The sequence below is a fragment of the Barbus barbus genome (genome assembly GCF_936440315.1).
Source record: "Barbus barbus genome assembly, chromosome: 43".
In the NCBI taxonomy this organism is placed as follows: Eukaryota; Metazoa; Chordata; class Actinopteri; order Cypriniformes; family Cyprinidae; genus Barbus; species Barbus barbus.
In genome coordinates, this window is record NC_136721.1 from 24,540,430 (window position 1) to 24,562,899 (window position 22,470).

At 35.4% G+C, this 22,470-nt stretch overlaps 2 protein-coding genes across 6 annotated transcripts in view; one reads left to right on the forward strand and one right to left on the reverse strand.

The window, feature by feature from the left end:
* LOC306861931 (uncharacterized protein) overlaps positions 1-22,470 on the forward strand; it is a 1,169,885-nt gene that overhangs the window by 302,444 nt on the left and 844,971 nt on the right. The window contains exon 2 of the mRNA XM_079404431.1: positions 19,818-20,102. The gene's annotated coding sequence lies outside the window, so the exon portion shown is untranslated. The remainder of the gene's footprint in view (positions 1-19,817; positions 20,103-22,470) is intronic.
* LOC306861928 (transcription factor 4-like) overlaps positions 1-22,470 on the reverse strand; it is a 169,853-nt gene that overhangs the window by 79,303 nt on the left and 68,080 nt on the right. For all 5 annotated transcript variants that reach the window (XM_079404424.1, XM_079404423.1, XM_079404426.1 and 2 more), the window contains one exon: positions 7,265-7,323. In XM_079404424.1, the coding sequence (XP_079260550.1) occupies positions 7,265-7,323 (59 nt within the window). The remainder of the gene's footprint in view (positions 1-7,264; positions 7,324-22,470) is intronic.

A 22,470-nucleotide genomic window follows, 5' to 3' on the forward strand; every position in this document is an offset into this window, starting at 1 on the left:
TCTGACCTCTGACCCCTGCGCTGCGGGACGCACTCATCACTGCCTCATTACTCAGTGCTGAGCGAATGTGTGTGTGTGTGTGTGTGTGTGATGGCATTCCAGAGCAGTGAGAACATTTCATCATCATCATCCTCAGAGTGGAATACTAGCCGACTGCACACTGCATAGTGTTTAAAACACTTCTCAAGATCCCAAAGTCACAGTGGATCAGATCTCAATATGGCTGCTGAAAATTCAGCTTTGCATCACAGAAATAACTTACATATTAAAATAGATGTATTTGTATTATATTTTTGATCAAACAAATGCAGCCTTGATGAACAGAAGAGACTTTCAAAAACATCTTTATTATTCCGAATGGTAGTGTATATAAACATGCTACATTAATCACATATTTTACAACAATATTAATAATAATAAACAGATAAAAATTAAGAATAAATAAATACATTATTCTAAATATGATTCCAAAAGGTGTCGTGTATATATAAATTATAAATATATTATTTATTCTAAAATACATATTAATCATCATCATGATAATAATGAAAAAAAGATAATAAATACACAATAATAAAATCTTAATTATTTAAAGCGGTAGTGAATACATGAACCATACTTTCATTATATTATTTATTATAAGACCATATAATAATAATAATAATAAATACTATTACAATAATACATAAAATAATAAATAAAAACTTATCCCAAAATGATTTTAAAAATATTTCAAAAGGTAGTATATATATATATAATTGATTTTATATAATAATAATAATAATAATAACAAATTATGTATATATTTCATACTCTAATATATAGCATAGCATTTTAATCAATAATAATTAAAATAATAATATATTACATTATACAATTATTATGTACAAAAAGGATATATATATATATATTTATATAATGTATCATTTGTGTACATAATAATTGTATAATGTAATATATTATTATTGATTAAAATGCTATGCAGTGAGGTCCTGTGACATCAGTCTAACAATACTTCTTGAAAAGTGTATTGTTGTATACTATATCATCTTTGAAATAGCATATAATATGCAGTATGCTAGTACTCAATCCCGAATGGCCAAAAATCTCCAGAGCTCTGAAAGAGGCACTTCTGAGCAATAACACACCACTCTTCCCACACCTGAAGACAGAACCATCCAGCACTTTCCCTCAAATCATCAATGATGATGCTCAGGACAAACAGTCTGTGTGCCATCCGCAGTCAAAAGATGAGCGCTTCACACTCGGAGACAAACACCTCGCAAACGGAGGAAGGAGAGAGGAAATCTACACCTCTCTTCATCCTGTCTGCATCTGCGTCTCACTCTCACCTCCATCACACACTCGTCCTCAGACATCCACAGCCTTTTATCTGCACGCTCAAATGCAATGAATAGGTAAATGCCGGGATAAATGAATATTTGTAAACCCATTAAAGTGGAGGTGATGTTAGCAGAGTCTCAAAATAACCGGCAGCGTGTGTGTGAGAGTCCTCACACTGATTTCTGGCTCTCGTCACCTAGCGGAGCTTTAGCACAGGAAGAGGAATTGGATGCAAAGAGACGGCAGGTGAAGAGACACACACACACGGGCCTTTTTACAGCGGGGCTTTTAACAAGGGGCAATTAACACTTTGACGTGCAACAAGGAGAAAAGTACTCGAGCAGACAAGCAGCTAAATATCAGAGAGACACGAGGAGTTGTCACACACACACACACACACGCAGAAGTGTAAATCATAGCTTTTTCAAAGAAAACAATATCTTGAGTTAAACATCAAATCATAAACGAGTTGTGAATGTTACAGAAAGCCAAACAGAGCGAACGATGTGAGAATCACGTCAAAAACAACCTGCACGCTTCGTGAGTGTGAATGTCATCCAGGGTTATTATAGTTAACTGAAACCATATTTTATTCTTAACCCTTTTAAAACATATGAAGTCAATTTTTAATCTTTTTTTTATTTTTGCTTTTATTGCTTTTGTATATATGTTGTCGTTATTTTATAATTATTTAAAATCATCTTTATGTAAAGTACTTTGAATTATCATTTTGTGAAATAATAAAGAAAGAAAATAAACGTAATAATTTGAAAATAAATATCGAAATGAGTTGATGGGAATTATTGAATTTATAAAAATAACATCAATTACATGAAATGAAATGAAACATGAATACATCATTTAACATGAATACAAAATGAGTTAATGAGAAGCTAATAATTAATGAAATCATTAAAATGTAAAAGATAAATAATTGTGAATGAATTAAATTAATTAAAGATGAATTAAAGAATTCATAAAAAAAAATTTTTTTTAAACAAAAACAAAAATTAATTGACAAGAAGTTTATGAATTCATAAAAAAATCAATAATAATTAAATAATTAAATTAAATCATTAAAATTAAATTAACGTACATCATTTTAAAATGTAAATCTAAATGAGATGATAAAATTGTGATAGATGAAAAATTATGCTAAAAAATTATTAAATCATACAAATAAAATTGAAATAAATAATTTTAAATTAAAACTTTTTACTATTTTCTATGTAAAATTACAGAAAAATTCAAATAAATGTAAAATAAAAAACAAAGCATTCAACTTACTAAAAATATTAAATATGTTATCTGTGCATGTCATGTGAACTTTAGCTGAAAGCTTTGTTAAATTGTTGAAATATTACTTTAAAAGTTAGTTATTTACTATTTTATTTACTACATTTTATAAAGATACATGCAAAGTAATGTATTTGCAATTCATTTTATCTTCTGGTTAGTCAACACCATCAGCCAATAAACAGCAGCGTTCACGCATGAAGAGAAACGAGTGGACAGATGTGTGTGTGTGTGTGTGTGTGTGTGTAGCCTTCACCCCAAACCAGTAACGCAATCACAGTCTGAAACCCTGCACAGGAAGCGGAAACACACACACACACACACATTCCTAAGATGTTTCTACAGCAGACTAATGCATCACAAACTCTCTCTCTCTCTCTCTCTCTCACACACACACACACAGACAGATGTTTCCATATCAGCTGCAGCTGTACTTTCTCTCTCACACACACACATACACACACACACACACATTGCGTGAATTACATTGTCATGTGACCCATGAGTCCAAACGCCATCTTTACTTCTACACTGCTGTTTGTGTGTGTGTGTAATATGTTTATTTGTGTTGCTGTAGACGCATATTCACACTGTAACTCACTTACATCCACACACACAATAAACAATCACATGGTAATAATTCATGTCGACTCTGTACATAATTTCTAGCCGTTATTATTTTTACGTTATATTACAGCACACGACCAGCTGAGGCCCTGTATGTGTGTGTGTGTGTTCTTTCCCACCATTAGATTAATAAACTAGGTTTTCAGCAGAGAGACAGTGCAAGCCTGTGCTGTTACTAATGTGTTCAAAATGTTCAAATGTTGCTATGCAGTTGCTAGGGTGCTCTGGTTTCTAGGTGTTTTATTTCCTTCAGACGTCACTGAATTTACTCACTTTCAATGTGAATTGCATTGCATTGGCTACAACTACAGGAAGCTGAATTGGACAGGAAGAAGAATTTACTGAATTATAATTCAAATAAATTCAACAGGTAATGTGAAAGTGAAACTAAAAGCCTACACAATTTTAAAATATGTTTTTCAGTTTTTTCTTTATCAAGCCAACATTCAATATTTGTTTTAAGCAACTTTGATTTATTGTCAAAAATAAGAGTTTTTTTTCTAAACAAATTTTTTTAACTTCAATTCATGTTAATTCCACTTCCTTGCATTCAAATTTGAATTGAAATTCTCCATCATGTATGCAACCTCAATTCAAATTTGGGAACTGAATTGGAATTGAAACAGTATTATTAATTCAATTCTGAATGATGCACAACCCTAAACATAAAATAAAATAAAATAAAATTACATTACATTAAAAATATATATAAAATATTTTATTTTATATTTAGGGTTGTGTGCCATTCAGAATAAATTATTAACCCTAATATGAGACTTAACTTAATCTAAACTAAACCCTATCCCTTACAGAAAACCTGTTTGCATTTTTACACTTTCAGATAAACATCATTTTTAATACTTTTTGTGTCATTTATTCATTTAATCAGTCCCCACAATGTCAAAAATTTCAGGTTTTACTATCCTTGTGTGGACATTTGGTCAACACAATGTAGCATAAACAAGTACACCCACACCCATCCCCACCGCCCCACACACACACACACACACACACACACACACACACACTCTCTCTCTCTCTCTCTCTCAGCTGTGACGTGTAATTTTTGTTTCTGGCAGCGGCTCAGTTTTCAGGATTAGCTCTGGTCTTCCCGTCTGCCCTCCAGACCTCACTGAATGTGTGTGAGTGTGTGTGTCGTGACCCAGAGCACTACAAACATCTCCCCTAGCTAGTGCGCATCCGTTAGGAGGAGTACCTCAAGGTCACGCCGGGTTCAGAGGTCAGATCTGTCCGGTCAGGTACGAGGAAACGAGTCTGACCATCAGAGGATCAGCTTACATTCAAAATCTCTGACAGCAATGAGAGGAGTGAGAGTTTGGCATCTGATGAATCTTCTCCACGCAAAACTCACCGCCGTCAAGATTGTGTGCTAGGAAATCACTAGAAAAGTGATTTATAGTCAAAAATAACCGCTATTTGAATTTCCTTACATTCAAATTCTCCATCCTGTTTGTAACATCAGTTCAGATTCAGCAATTCAACTAGAATAAAGTAATGATAAAGAAAGTTAATATTTCTTTTCTTTTCAGGAATGAAATGCACTGAAATTTGAAAGGTATTAACAATTACATTCTGAATGAAGCACAGCATTAAAAACCAAAAATAAAATAAAAATAAAAAAGTGTCAAAGACAATGAGTAGTTTATTCACATAATCTAGGATTATTTTAGTTTTCTTTTTTTTTGTCTTTTTTAAAATATTATTTACATTTTTAGGGTTGTGCAATATTCAGAATGAATTATTAACCCTTATTGAAGCAATATAATATTGATGACTGCTTTAAACATGACTTTGAGCTAAATGAGAGCGTTATGAGCTGATGAAGGCAGATGAGGATCGCCTCACAATGATATCGAGGGGGAATTTCATCATAAGGTTTCTGCATATAATTCCCCCTCCCTTCCCAGAATTCCAAGTGGTGCAGGATTTTAAAGCTACACAAACGCTGTCGGATGCATTACACTGTTGTGTCACTCACACCCCGTCAGTCAGCTGTACTCTGATGGCTTCGTCTTGTAAACTGTCAGGAAAGATTAATTTGAGCGTGAGCTGCAGTTCTGAAGACCCTGTTGGTGACCCGCAAACCCAACGAGTGAGAAAACTTTCCACAAACTCACGGACCTCAACCACTTACATTTTAACACCAATCACATCACTTCAGACTGCATTTGCATGCTGGATTAATTAGGAGCGTCTCCACGACTGCCATTCTTCTGACTTCAACATGAAGCGTGTCATTTTCTGGATGTTAAAATACTTTCTCACTAGAAGTGAGAGTCACTGGAAGTCAGTCATTAGACTTTCTGAAGAGTGAAACGCAGTGACGCCAGAACATGGATCTGTTTGTTCGAGCAACCAAAGAAACTACTTTTGACTTAAATAATCAGCCAGAACAACGGAAAAACTATTTCTGAAAAAAGACTATAACAGAAAAAAATATTTAAAATATATTATTAAAATATATTAAATATCCAAAATATATTTTAAATCTGAAATATTACAAGTATAATTTAACATACATATGAAAAATACATATTTAAAATTCTAATTAAATGTAATTATTTATTTCGTAAAATAAAAATGTGATATTTTATATTTAATTACACTTAAATTTTATACACACACACACACACACACGCATATATACATCTATATATATATATATATATATATATATATATATATATATAATGTATTTTTGATTATATATAAAAAAATTATATCAAATTTATTTGAGATTTTAAGAAAATAAGAAAATATGTATTTCAATAGATGATAATAAATAGCTAAATACTTAAGTGCATGCATATACATAACTCATTTTGTTGCGTGACAAACATGAAATCAAAATAGTAGAATCCAAAAAGTGAATTAAATGAATGCAGGCTGGAGCAGCTGAATCAATACAGGTATATTCTTGATGTTGTATCTGCCGTTTGAACATCCATATGTCTTTTAATATAAACACGATGGGCTGGTGAGAGCTCGTACACACACACACACACGGTGATCTGCAGGAATTCATATATGTGCTTTAACAGAGGCCATCTGCTAACGCTACCGGCTGCAATGCAAACAAACCGCCTGTTTATTTATTTATTCCATTACAGAAACTCCAGCAGCTGCCATTCACTTCAGACAGCACATTTACAATGTATTTCACGTGAAGAAACACAGAACAACTACCAGCATCGCAAATAACCCAACAATGACATTACTAACTGTTTTCCTTTAGAAATATAAAAAATAAAATCACAAATGATCTCATGATTTTCATATATATATATATATATATATATATATATATATATATATATATATATACACACACAAAACTTATTTTTTTTTAAATGTTTTAAATGAATAAATTATATAAAAAAAATAAATAAAAAAAAATTGTAAATGTATTAATATATAAAAAAGTATATATTGCATATGTACATATTATGTAGTTTTTGGATCATTTGCGTGGACTGAATAAAGATTTAAATTATAATTTTTGGAAAGAATATCCTCATAAAGAGTAATTTTTAGTAAAAAAAAAAATTGAAAAATGCAAATTTAATTGGAGGCTTTTTTAATTTCTATAGCTTTTAATCTCATATATCAACAATATACATACATATATATATATATATAGAGAGAGAGAGAGAGAGAGAGAGAAAGATATATATATATATAGAGAGAGAGAGAGGGAGAGAGAGAGAGAGAGAGAGAGAGAGAGAGAGAGAGAGAGAGTTTCAGAAGAGATCTCAATAATGTCTCAAACTGTTTTGAGATCTACAAAGTCAGAGATGGCAATATGAACTCGAACACTTTTCCAATGCTCCACATTCATTTTACAGCTCTAGACTCTTACCGGATGACAGGTCTGATATTAATTCTCCCACTGAGACACAACATCTGAGACACAATTGAGTCTTGGTCTGTTAAAGAGCATTTCTTACAGTAATTCTCATCTGAGAGAGTCTCTTACCTGACAGCCGTGAATGCTGGAGTCCCGTCCATAAGAATACGACGCTCGCTCCGTTTTACCTGTTTAAAGAGACAGAGATAGGATCATTAGCACATTAATGAATTATTCTTCAATAAAATCTAAAAATAAGCTTCTAAAAAGTCCTTTAAACCTGCAAGGACAAGCCAAAACAAACAGAACGCAACTGGAAAAACTCAGAAATCAGCGGCGGTCGCATGAATTGAGCGGACAGCTGTCGTGAAGCTCACAAACGCCTCAAACATCACAAGCTCAGGTTATTACAGTCAAGCGCTTTGATGAACAATCAAGCGTCGATGAGCTGCTCTGGTCTGAGAGAATGGAGATGTTTGACTTGTTTTTTTTTTTTACTGATGTTGCGACTGTTAAGAGAACAAAGAAGCGCGAGGGAACTCGACGACAAGCAGGCCTCTCTTTGGAGGCAAGCGGGCATGTGAAATCTGGTATTAGCAGAATAAAGACCTTCTCAAAGTCTCACAAACACTCGTCTACAGGCTGTTAATTATATAGAGGAACATGCTTGAATGCGTTCTGCCTTTAGCTGCACTGGGCCTGGCCGGGACCGCCGCCAAACACACACACACACAGCAAATATTGTTAAAGTCTTGTGACCTCATCCAGTCATAATCAAATGAGCCCAATTACAGAGTCCTGCTCATGTTCTCCTGCGCAACCGACCTGAGTTCAATCTCTGAAACAGCCAAAATGCATTTTAATGTATGTGACTAGAGGCCTTTTGAATAAGACAACGGTGCTATTCACCACGCTAACTACTAAAGTCATTGCCATACCGCATGAAAATGTACCATAGTAACCATGGAGTAAAATAAAAAACATACTACAGTCATTATTACTTTAAAATCATGAATTAAGATGAAAATCTCAGCAGTTGTGTTTTCTAGACAGTTCATGCAACAAAATCCTGTTTGAGTAAAGACAACAAAGCTATTTATACTGTAAACCTTCAAACTCTAAAATCTCTCTCTAGGTCATTGCACACTGAGTCCAAAATTTTTGCACGTTAAAAAATAAATATGACCTCACGTTGTGTCAATCATGTTTACACACTGCCTCTGAAACGTTTGTCTGTCATGAAAAACTTTGGATCAGGTTCGATTTTCTGCGTTTTCGCATTCGTAGCAAGAAAAAATCACTCTAAAACAGTACATCGCTCTAAAACTCTAAAATCATTACAAATGAAGATCTCAGCAGGTGCATTTTATAAACGACCATCTTGAATAAAATGTAAAATGTGTGTCAAAAGCCTAATTTAATAAAGAAAACAAAGGCATTTACTACTGTAAACCTTCAAACTCCAATCGCTCAAAATATTACCATGGTAACCACAGAGTAAATAACATCCTTCAGACATTAAAACTCTAGAATCTTCATAAATGAAGATAAATATAAGTACAGCAGGTGTGTTTTCTAGACATTTTATATGTCACATGCCCATCTGAATAAAGACAACAAAGCTATTTACTACTGTTAACCTTCAAACACTGTAATTTCTACCATCTCTCAACAATTACCAGTGACCATAGAGTAAAACAAAGTACTGTGCATACTACCATCATTATAACTCTACAATCATCATAAATGAACATGACAATCTTAGCAGTTGTGTTTTATAAATTAAATAAAATGTTTTATGTGGCAACAGGCCAATTGAATAAAGACACCAAAGCTATTTCACGATGTAAACCTACCCATTAAAGAAAAAAAAAAATGTAAAAACACTTATTGGTCCAAAACAAATGCCCATTGTAACCATAATTCAAAAAGTGGCAACAGTTAAACTCATTGCACACTGAGTCCGAAATTTTCGCACGTTAAAAAATAAATATAACCTCATATTGTGTCAATCACATTTACACACTGCCTCCGAAACTTTCGTCCATCATAAAAACATTCGGATCAGGTTCGATTTTCTGCGTTTTCGCATCCGTAGCATGCATTTTGATAGGAAAGTAAGAGGAATATGAAAAAAAGGAAAAACACATGCAAACATTTCGGACTCAATATGCAATGACCTTTACAGTTGTACAAATTGAATGAATGTAATTTTGCTTTCATTTTTAATGACAGTGGTGCTAAAACTCACTTAGCACTGTACTGTTACTATGGTATTTTTGCAGGAAGAACTATGGGTACCATGGTGAATTTTTCAGTTTTCTACTATGGTGAATACATGTGCCGAATCAGAACAAAAAACACACAGAACAAAAAAATAACACAAAATCCAAGTATAAAGCTCTTCCACACACAGGATTCATTGTACTCTGTTGTGATCTGAACATTTACCAGGTGGCGTCCCAGAACACACTGAATCCTCAAAGGTCAAACAAGAGGTCAACAACTACCACATGCATGACCTGCGTCTAAACACAGCAAAATCTGCAGCATTGATCTGAATCACCATGCAGAACACATGATGATCACTGCGCTCATTTCAATACTGTACATTTGACTGCACACAGATGCCAAATGTCTAAAACACATTTCATACATGGACAAATATCACATGTGAATCACATTCAGCGAGATCTGTCCATTTTCTTGTTCTTAGAATGTTTAACAGTTTCCAAGGACTGTTGTTATGTTTCCTTGAGAGATCCTGACGTGTTGCTGGATTCAGACATCTTTATAAATCCTGCTAATCCAAAGGACCGTGAATCTGGAAGTGGGAATGAAATCCGGAAGAGAGCTGGAATAGGACAGGAATGCCACAGATGGAACATCACTCCGGAAAAACACACACATTGAGCACAGATGCTGCATGTGTACGGCTCTCGCTATTTTTCTTTCTTTCTTTTGTTTGCTTTTACATCAGTTTGTTCTTTAGCTTGTTACAATATATCAGCTTTTGGAAATCAGATTTAAGACCTGCACAAATAAAATGAACACCATACGTCCATATAGAACAAATCCATACTTAATCTATACTTAGTTAAGACAAGAAATCATAGATGAATACGGTAAAAATGTTAACTAATAGATATCTACATACTTCCCGATGTAGATTAATCACAGTAAATAAGGACAATTTATTTTGTATTACTAAATTTCTGAAATGGTATGTTTAATTATGAAAATGAGGCATCGTTTAATTAAATATGCACTAATGTGCACAAATTTCCAGAAAATAAATATGAATACTGGATGAAGCCAGATGACAAAATCTTGTTTCGTTTTGTTAACATATTAGAGTTAAATGTTTTTATAGTAGGGATTTGGGATTTCTCTTGTTATTACGGCATAAATTGAAAAATACCATCACCAAACAGAAAAACGACATTTTCACCATGTCTTTAGGACTAAAATGTTATATAAACCAGTGTGAATGATTTCTGAACAAACCCCTCAGTAAAAACCTTCAGAATATAGATCGGAATAAAACTGTAAGTTTTGGTGTATGTAAGTTCTGCTGAAGTGGAGAAAAAACTTTTAGAGATATGTGTTGCAATTGAAATCTATAAGGCTAAAAAGATAAAGTGTAATAAAATAAACACTTACATATGTATATGATATTTTCTTTCCGCTAATATGAAATCACCAAAAGAACCCAAATACCTCGAGCAAAATCAACAGGCTAACTGTAACTACATGTGTTTTGAAACAGTTTTTGGCACAAATGTGTATGAGAGATTGACCGATATTGGATGTTTTTCTATTAAATGTGCAGCGATCACATTTATTTAATTAAATCGCAGTCTTTTAAAGTTGAATGATCACATAAGGTCATATTACAATTCTTGTACGTCCGTCACCAAATTTAGGACCTCTTACATATTGATAATTAAGACTTTTTATGGCCTTAAATTTGATAAAACTCACTTGAAACCCATTTGTTTAAATTTTTTCATGGTGTCTCTCCTGCCGCTGGTTTCTCATGTTCCCTCTTTAGCTTGTGTCTTTGTTTATCCTCTGATATTTTAACACTAATAATATCGTTTTGCTGTGATCTCTGACTTTTAGCACGGGCTGAATTCTCCCTCTGTTTGTGCAAGGACGCCTGAATCACGCTGAAGTTTCTCTGCGGTTTTGACAGGCTATGAGGGTGTTTTCAGCACACGCATGACAGCCCCTCATTACACGGGAGAACACGTGCCCCGTGAATAAGTGGTTTTGTTATGGATAATAACTGGCTCATAATCATCAGCTAGTCAAAGACAAACCCGCTCTGACTCATCGACACCGGCAGATTATGGATTATATTCAGAGTTTCTATTGCGCCAGAGTTTCTCGGGACCAGCTGCGTATCATCGCTGTCGTTAGTACATGTTATGCGAAATACAGACGTCATACGTTTTCCTCAAGAAAAACTGCTGAGAAGCACAAAAACAAGCTATTTTGCTTGTTTAGGCCCATAGCTCATTGCGCTAATAAATCGTGTTGACAAAATGAAGATTACGTTCAATCTATCACATCCATCCGCACGAGTTTGGCTCGGCGTAAAAAAAACACACGACCAAAACAGAGGCACATCTTTAGCTTAAACCGCAAAAAAAACATTGATTTGCATTCAAAAGTGATCATTACAACACAAAGTGCCACGATTGAGACGATTTTGGGACGATTGCTGCCAAACTGAGATCAAGCAGGTAGAATTAACGCAGAAACGGGCCGTTATCAGCAGAGCGAAAGGTGCCGCTCATAATCGTCTTTCTCACACACGCAGCCTCTCGCAGCCAGATTCATCCGTGCCAGAGTTTTTTTTGGGGGGGGGGGGCAGGGATGAGAGGAAGACAGAAAGAGAGACAAAGAGAGACGGAATAAAAAATGTGCTTAACCTTCTGAAACAGTTCATCAAAAAAGCGACATGCGATCGACAGGACGCGTCTCAGTACATGAACATCAGACAGCTGCTCCGTACACAAACCACAGCATCACACAACACGCAAATTAAACGTACAACTTCAGATATAAAGACGGAGCACAGAGATTGTCATGTTACAGCCTAAAAAAAAAAAGCAGCAGCAAAAACAGGAATTGGGGGAAAATCCTCTTTATAAATCACAATATTTCATGTGATTTTGTTCATCTGATGTGCAATAATGTTAAATGTCATCACTTTATAATTTTGACAAACTGAAAAAAAGAGAAACAAAGCTACTGCAATTTATGATTGTTGCATGGATAAACAATCAATAATAGTCTATGAAATATATACACATCTGAGAGTTACATATTTGGTGATTTAACACATTTATACTAACCAAACCTAACCTACACATCTTGAATTTATGTAGTCATAAATAAAAACCATAATAACATATAAAAAGGGAAAGAGGTCAAAGGTCGTCATCCACGATGGGTTCATAATGGACAAGCGTTTAAAATTTTGGTGTTTTTAAAAGAAATCGTTTCTGCCCACCAAGGCTGCATTTATTCAACAACAACAAAAGATTCAATAAAAACTGTAAAATTGTGAAATATTATTACAATTTAAAATAACTGTTTTCTATTTGAGAATATAGTAAAATGTAATTTATTCCTGTGATGCAAAGCTGATTTTTTTTTAGCATCATTACTCCAGTCTTCAGTGTCATATGATCCTTCAGAAATCATTTTAATATGAAGTTGAAAACAGTTGTGCTGCTTCATATTTTTATGGAAAAACCCATTTTTTGAAATAGATTCTATTTATTTGATATAACATGATAAATGTCCTTACTGTCACTTTTGATCAATTTAATGCATCCTTGCAGAATAAAAATAGTAATTTCTAAACAATAAAAGTTATTCACCTTAATCCCAGACACACATTAGGCCTGTATTTCCTTAACTAACCTCCACACCTAATCGAAAACAACCCACAATCATTTTATAGAGACTATCCTCCATTTTAAAAGATGGCATCAAGCCTGAAGACACTCAAAACAGCCACACAAACACAGCATTTCAGAGGTTTGAAACACAAACACAGTTGCTGCAGCAGAAAAACTGTTAATGTCACTCATTTGAGTTGTGCTGGGAAAAAAAAAAGACATCCGGATCTGTAGTTTGGATAACCGGAGGAAGAAACGGCGGCTCTATTAGGCATCTGAGGGCAGCTTATAATGAACAATAATTTGGAAATTATGTCTCTTGACAGGCAATTTCTTGGAGAAAATTAAGCTACACAATGTTTTGCTCTCCCCATCCCGACACGGAAAACAAATATGGAACGGCTCCAGCGTGGCAGGGCTTCCTCGGGTTTTAATCCTGTTTGATGCGTGGTCTGCGCTCACGGAGCGCTTCTCTCGCCCCGGGGAGATGCAGCGAGTCCGCCCTTCATCTCCGACCCTCCGCAGTACAACCTGCGGCCACAGAAAGCACATAAACCCGACCGCAGGCCCACCAAACCCAGCCGAGACCGCAACCGTGAGAGACGCGTTTGAAACACAGCCAAAGCCACGGGCCGCACGCACAACAACCGGCTTTATTCTATTCATCGCGGCGTAGAAATACTGTGAAAATTAGTCAAATATCCTGACTGACAGCACTGACAACACATTTGATGTGCAACAATCAAATGCATACATATTAATGCTTTTGTTTATGTTGAAATGAAGGAAAAAATAATTAATCTCAAAGTGCAAAATATGAAATTAAATAAATTAATGAAAATAATTTGTTCTGTATATGAGAAGCTTTGCTTTTGATTGTATGTAAATGTATATAAATAAATAACTGCAATGTAATTCTTGCATAAGAGACTAATTACTAATAGCAAAACATCATGAAACAGAAGAAACGTAATTAATAATCAAACTAGTTTCAGATGCACACAAAGTGACATTTTTCTTATAACCTTACTGTGCGAGAGGCTTTAAGAAACATAAAGCCGCATATGACACTGATGTCTCTGAGAGCAGGTGCGAAAACAGGACGGACTTCACATTTACTGCGAGAAAAAGAGAGTGTGTGAGCGTTTCTGTGCTTTTCTTACTTCTGATTGTCTCGGCTGGTTTTCCAGTAACTAACAGTATCTGACAGCTAATCTAAATATTCCTGGAGTCGCAGTTATACGGCATCTATGAGAGATGTCAGATATTAAATTAATATCTGTATCTTAAACAACGTGCTACAGCAGAGGTAATGAAAGAAAAAACACAGCTCAGGCCTGCATGGTCAGGCCGACATTTCAATTTTTTTGCAAATCACATTATAAATTGACAGAATATATACTATATAGAGAGAAATTTGAAATATATTGAAATTAGAAATACATAGAAATATAAAAAAAGTATTAGTATTAGGCTGTAATATAAAAAAAATTATACTTTCAAATTACAATTTCAAAAAAAGTGTGTAATTGGCCTCTCCTTACACTAAGTGGTTTTAACAAGAAAAAAATTGTTCCTGTACACAAAGGTAATGTGTTTTTCTTTGTCTAGGTCAAATGTTAAATAATGTACAATATTGTGAATGAAGAAAGCTTTACAATATAATTTGCATCATGTTGGGTTATGTTTTTATTAAGCTTTATTTATTTTTACACTTACAAAAGCTACATGCATAACCGGACTGGGTTATTTTTTAGGATGCGGTTTGGTGTTTACGCCTGATTCCAGCGGCACATTTCCGACGTGAAAAAGCCCAAATGCATTTAGCAGCTCATCGGCTTAAAATAGTTTCAGTGAGGTTTGACGAGGAAAAAAGACAAGGTAGCGCGTTTTGGAAGACGAGTCGGAGTGCTGCGGCGTCTCTGATAGAATTATGAAAGTGAAGCTGGCACACGGGCAACTCCGGAGAGCCCTGATTGGTCAAGGTCGAGGTTCGGGGGTTGGATGTGCCACTGTGTTCTCGTGCCAAGTTCATCTTTAAAGAAGCGCTCAAAGAGCTTTTCATGTCTCCAAGCCAAAACTTACACAAAAACCCTTTAAAGCCACACACACTCCGCAGGTTCGAACACACGGGATATTATCAGATCCGAAAGCGCTCGGAGTGGGAGACTAAATGTGTACAGAGTCTAAACAGACACCTTCTCTAACCTCAAAACCACATAATTAGACTTGTCATCACGTCCATTCGAGTTCAATGAGGCTGCGTGGAAACGCAAACCAAGGATAATTATTTAAAACAGGGGGAAGGGTTAAAAAAAGCCCATCGCTTGTGGGGGAGGCCGTATGGACATGAATCACTCGTACTAATACAACAGTTTCCATGACATCAGTGGGCACCAGGCCAGCGTGCCGACAAAGTCTGAAAGGTACAGAAGGAGAAGGCATGGATCCACAGGGAGCCGGCGTCGAAAACAACACACACACACATGCATGACGCCCTAAAAACATTGTCCTCCTTCGCTCTTTACGCCGCATCAAAAATGAATTTTGCACGTCGCTCCATCGGCGCGACCCGTTGAGATTTTGGCTCAGGGAAACCGAAGCTGATGCGCTATCGATAGTCAATCGAGGGGCATTAAAATTCACCGTGCCGGCGGGGGAGCCATGCACTTGTTAGGTTCCTTTGAAAGCGCTTGATTGCATTCTAGGCAGAAACCCCCATGCAAAACAGCCCTCATTAAGCGGCCCCCGACCCGTACGCAGATCAATATAATCACCAAACCCTAAAACATCACGAGCACCTTCCGGGGGGCGCTTGGCAATCGCACCTGAGTTTGTCGGTGGCGTTCAGGGGTTGCGTCGCTTTGAATACATTTGGCAATTTGGCACGTTTGGCACAGTGAAGTATTAACCTCGGCCACCGTTACAGTTTTGGCATTAGTTATAAAGTTGAACAATTATGTGCGAGCGGAAAAGTTGGAACCGGATCGGCGTGCATGTGCGTCTGCTGCTAAAATGCGGCAGACACTGCAGATTTTTTGTTGGCTCGGTGACAGCGTTTGCAGTGCCAAAGCCCCGTGGCAAACGGCAGCGATCGAAGAGCTGCGGATCTTCTGATAATCTTGTATTGGTGCCTCTGTAAATCTCATAATCAACATCATCGCCTGTCCTCTTTTGTCTCCTACTTCTCACGTCTTTTGTTTTAACACTAGGACGCAACGTTTTTCTAGTTCCTCTTTGTTTTGCGAAGGATTTGTTGTGTGATTCCACACAATGAGAACGCGGAGCTTGTTTTTGTCGAGCCTAAAAACCGAAACAATGTTCTGTGTTGTATTTATATACGGAATAAAGCACAAAACCGAAGCGGCGGTGGGGATTACTTATGCCGACAATAAAATACATCACAGATCACAAGACAATTTAGCCGAACAATGAACAAAGAAACGTCTCGCTAAAGCTCGCCATCTTACTTTGTGCAAAAGAGTGCTTAAATGGTCTTAAAATTCACATCTGTACAGCATGGGAAAGACACACAGAAAGGGACCCATGCCAAGTGGGAACAGGGCTTAGCCGATAACTCGTCATTTGCATGGCTTTACGAGGGGAAAGTCGCTGTTTGCGTGGATATTTGAAGTGCAGAGACAAGCGCACAGGTCGAGAGCTGTTGTTTGTACCGCGCACCTCTTTTTTGGAAAGAGCGCATCGACTCACTGTCAGAACAATTACCCGCCGTTATACGCCGGTGACAGAAGGCGAAACGCAGTTCGACCGTGCATTGATACGATAAGGCTCATCTCCTGCAAAAATCTCACAGCAAACGTCTGAAAACATTTCCTTCTCCATCTGAATTAAAACGTCACCTCGTTTTTTATATGTCTTCTCAAGAGCTCAAGGAGCATGTTTCTTGCCAAAGTGTGTTTTAAGCAAACAGAAGTGAAATACTGTATTCTGGACGCCGTACAGAAGCGCTAACAGGCATTGGAAACGTTACATTAAATGAAATAAAAAGGCTTCAATAACACCCAAAGGCTTCAGAGCAGTTATAAAAGGAAATCGCAGATTTGAATAAGCTTGTTTAATAGCCTTTAATAGACTTAAGCTAATAAAAAATGTCCTTTTGAATTAATTTTAGCCCTTGAGGTGATCTTGCTGGAAAATAAAACGCAGTCCAGTTCAGAAACATACCCTGATAATTATGGCATGAATGAATAATAAAAGCCTGAAAAGCATAGTGAGAGAGCGATACATTCGCTGCTGCTGATGCAGCTGAATTACAACACGCTGGATGAACGACTGCAGATCAATGTGACAACTTTTCGGAAAGTTTTGAACAGACTGATTGATTAAACACTTAATGCAGCAGCCAATGCAGGTGAAACCATCTGAATTTAATGTGTGAAAATATGGATATAACCCATGAAATCAGAATAGAGGACTGAGTTTTGTGGATATTAATTCATGTCTAGCTGAGATAAATATATATATTTTAATACAAATAAACAAACAAACAAACAAACAACAAACACATGTAATATAAGCAATGATAAAATATTAACAAATAAAAAAATAAATAAACAAATGCATATATTAATATTATATTATTATGTGTGTGTGCTTTAAATATATATATTTATTAAAATTAATATTACATTAAATATGAACACATAAATGTATTATATTATATTGTTTTTTGTTTATATTAATATTTTAAATAGTTTACTTATATAATAGTTAAGTTACATTTACTTAAATGTATTTATTAAAAAAATAATAATAATTTATTTATAGCAGCTAGACATTCGACTAAGTTGCATTATCAACAAGCTATTTTACTGTTTAATACTGTGAAGCTGCTTTGACACAATCTGTATTGTATAAAGTGCTATATGTGACCCTGGACCACAAAACCAGTCATAAGAGTCAATTTTTCGAAATTGAGATTTATACATCATCTGAAAGCTGAATAAAAAAAGTTTCCATTGATGTATGGTTTGTTATGATAAGAGAAAATCGCCTTTAAAGTTGTCCAAATGAAGTTCTTAGCAATGCATGTTACTAATCAAAAATGAAGTTTTGATAAATTTACAAAATATCTTCATGGAACATGATCTTTACTTAATATCCTAATGATTTTTTGGCAAAAAAAGAAAAATCAATAATTTTTGGCTGTTGCTACAAATATACCCCAGCGACTTAAGACTGGTTTTGTGGTCCAGGGTCACATATAAATAAAGGTCACTTGACTCAATCCACAAATATATACATTCATATAAGTGTAAAAGCGACTGCAGGTAACTTCACCTAAAGTCTGTAGACTGAGAGAAGAGAAGAACAAAGACAGGAGAGAGGTGTAAACACATCAGAGAGACACCGAGAGAGAGAGAGAGAGAGAGAGAGAGAGAGAGAGAGAGACAGGATTGAGGTGTCTCTCTATCTGCACAGCTGCTGCTGCTGATGTTTGCTGCTGTCCAGCACCTGTTTGAGAAACACTCAAAACTCAAGCAGCAAATTCAGATGAAAGCAAGAAGTGGAACAGCTTTGGAGGGGACGCACACACACACGCGCACACACAATTAATATTCAGACTGAGTCCTAATAAGTAACTATGAGAGCCAAGCGCCAGAAATAAAACACAGAGTGGCAGAGAGTGTGGTCTGTTCACCACCTCAACACGTAACGAACTCCAAGACATTTAATTAATGTATGTGCTATCTTTATTCTTTCCATCGGTATATTTATTCAGGGAGAAATTCACTCATCATGAAATCAAAACTGACTCTCTTTTCTTTCTTAAACGTACCTGGCATTCCTTGAAACAACTTTTCGTAAACTAATATATGCATCTAATTGGCTAATATTATTTTTTCTTGATAATGTTTCATAGTTATTACATTCAGATGAATGATTGTGAAATTCTTCTTTAAAACAACATCACTGACGAATCACTAACAGGATCAGGAATATGAATTAAGAGTCAATGTGGAGAGATTCTCACGTTCAGTAATAGAGTGAATGTTATAAACAGTGTTTGTGTGTGTGTGTGTTCCCTCTTTCCCAGGGTCTCTAATGGCTCCTCTGCCTCCCCTGGTGGCAGTAATTATGGACCTGCAGTGGCTTTATGTGAGAGAGAGAGACGGGCAGAGCAGGTGACGTGTCTGTAACAGCTGGAGAAAGCGGCTACAGCTGCCGAGGAGTCTGGGAAACCTGCGCCGTACTGCACCGAGTGAGATCTGATACTGACCAATAAGACGCCTGCTTCATCATGATATCATCCTCATTATGAAACAAACACCCTCCTGTCTTCTGATTGGTTAAAGCTGCATAGTACTAATATTCCATAGACCAATTATCAGTATAGTTTAAATTAGGGATGCACGATATGAAAAATTTTAACCGATAACCGATAATTAAGTCCTTCTCATGGCCGATACCGATAAATTCATATTTTTATATTATAATTTTCACATAATCTGCAGTTTGTGCACCCAGGAGAATACAAAATCTAAGATTCACTGATTAAACTGATATTTTAGTAGCTCTGGCCTAACTATAGCAAACATCAGTCCTGACTCTTCAAATGTTTTTTATTTTTTGTGTAAGGCACCACAATACTTTGTAACAGAAATGGTTTAACAGAATTATGACAGAACTATGGTTTATCTGCAATTAACAACAAATTTATATTCAAATATTTCATGCATAAAGAAATGCATCTATTCAACGTTTTTAGTGCACGAGGATGAGAAAGTTATATAGTCTTTAAGCAGTGTTGGGAGTAAGGCGTTACAAAAGTAATGCATTACAGTAACGTATTACTTTTTGCTGTAACGCAGTAGTGTAAGGCATTATTAATCAATTTACAGTAATATTTTACTCGGTACATGTTGCATTACAAAACACTTTTAGCCCCCAATTATTATTCTTTTAAATTTAATTTAAAGTCGGGCTCCTACTTTTTTATGTCCCTAGGGCCGGGCTTCGGGCCAATTTTAACGTCATAGTTCAGACGCGGGCCGGGCCTCGGGCCTGTTTTAGGCTTCTCCTTATCAGTCGCTTAGACAGTTGCGCATCACGGATCAGATTTCATTTTATCACATGAGGAGAGTGAGTCGAGCTGACTGATAAGAGTGAGGTGAAAAAGACAAGACGATGGCAGAAGAGCTTCAAAACCAAATGTAAAAGCGCCTGTTTTAAAAATATTCTTGGGTTTTGAAAAGCGTGTTGACCTGCCATTTATCTGAGGTGATATTGGAAGGTCTATTTTATTTTGCTGGATATAGTAAACAGTAACAATGATTAAGCAAGATAAATGGTATACGCTTAATTTCATGATAAGTGTGCGATTAATCGCGATTAATCACACAAAAGGGTGCGATTAATCGTGGTTAAAAATTGTAATCTATTAACAGCCCTTTTATATTTGTGTATATATATATATATATATATACACATATATACACACACACACACACTCTGTAAATTATTATATTTCAACAACAAATAGAAATCGTATAATTTAGAAAATAATGTAAAAACTGCTAATTGAAATTAAATAATTAAAATTCTAATTGAATTTATTTAAAGAAAAAGCTATTTTTTCAGTAAAACATTGTTTAATTAAAAAAAAAATATATATATATATAATAATAATAATTTATATATGTTTAGTAATTTTCCTCCTGCTGTACCGAAACCATTTGGAACCTTGACGTCAAAACCGAGGTATGTACCGAACCGTCATGTTTGTGTACCGTTACATCCCTACTGGGAACCAAACAACACCGGTGCGTTCCCAAACTGTGCCACATTCCAAAACTTCTGCTGGCTCTGGACACTCATGGCCTGCGGAGGAGCATCTCACGGCCCTATTCTTTCACAGAAGCCCCTCGGTTATGCGTTCCACTCCATCGAGGACGGCGCGCTCGGCCGGGGGCAGATGGAGGGTCTGGCACGGACCTCCAGCAGGTGGAGAGCTGGGTTCAGGAGCTTTGGCAGTGGCTCTGATTGGGGTAATCACACAGAGCGTTGTGCGCAGAATACAAAACACCTCTCACTCTCAAACAGGACGCTTTACTGCTCACTAGGGATGTAACAATATCAAAATCTCACGATACGATAATATCTTGATATGGCACGATGTTTTTTGCACTATAAAGAAAAAAAAAAAAAAAGACAAATGAAGACTTGGAAAGAAATGGAAATTTTGTGCATTTTAAAGTTATATTATTTTATCTAATAATGCATTTTGAGCTCCAACCCATGTTCTTAATTAAGAACACTTAAGTCAGAAAAAAAGTCAGTGAATTGACTTGTACCCGAACTTTAAAGGGGACTCAAAGCTCTTTTTATTTGTGATATACTGTCTCAGTCTAAATTGCATTCACACTGGTGTTTTAGGAAGCCTAAAAAATTTGAATATAATAATAACTGCGATAGGTTAACTGAGACTTGTTATACCATTGATCTTTTACTGATTTTCATTGCTTCCATTGTCCTTAATTTGTAAGTCACTTTGGATAAAAGTGCCTGCTAAATAACTAAATGTAAATGTAATAATAACAACAATGACAGTAATAGCACAATAGCTGTGTAAACTAAATGAAAATGAATATTTAATACTAGGTATTTTATTTTTGCTTTACACTACAGTAGAGAAAATTACAATACTTCTTTTATAATTTCTACACTTGAAAGAGATATTTTGAATTTGGACTGCATTTAAACCGCTTGCTGTCAGCAATTCCTGCTGCACTTTTAAGCTTTTAGTTTGACGGAAAACTCCAGCTTCAGTAAAAACAGGCTTACAAAAACATGTCTTACTTTTTTTTTTTGCTATTATTATCTATGTATTCATTATTTAGATTTTATATATTTATTGTTCTTTATCTTCATTTATTTTATCTTGTTGGTTTATATACCTTATGTTTGTTTGATACTATCAATCCCTCGCAAATAGGTTGCTTGTTCTTACACATTGTTAAAATCCAAATATCTTTGTACCGTAAAGTATGTTTTCAAACTAAAAATGTTACTTGCAAAATATAAAAAAAACATGTCTTACTGCAAATCTAGTGAAATGCTGTTATGCTGAAACACGCAGGAAAAACAAACTTGATGAAGGGATTAAGCCATGTTGTGCTTTCGGTTTTAGATCGTTTGACAGATACTGTGCCAAAGCATAATGGCCCAAAACACAACTTTAAACACAACTTTTTTTTAATGTTAGAATAAGAAGTTTAAAAACTACACTTTTTGCCCGGAAGACCCATCATGTACATTGTTAATAATTTGTCTTCATGATAAAAATGTAATAACTAACATCATAAATACTTATTTTTTAACAATTTAACCTCACTTGATCTAGTAGAAACAATCGAGATCTCATTTGTAATCTGTCGACGATTTTGTAAATGTTTA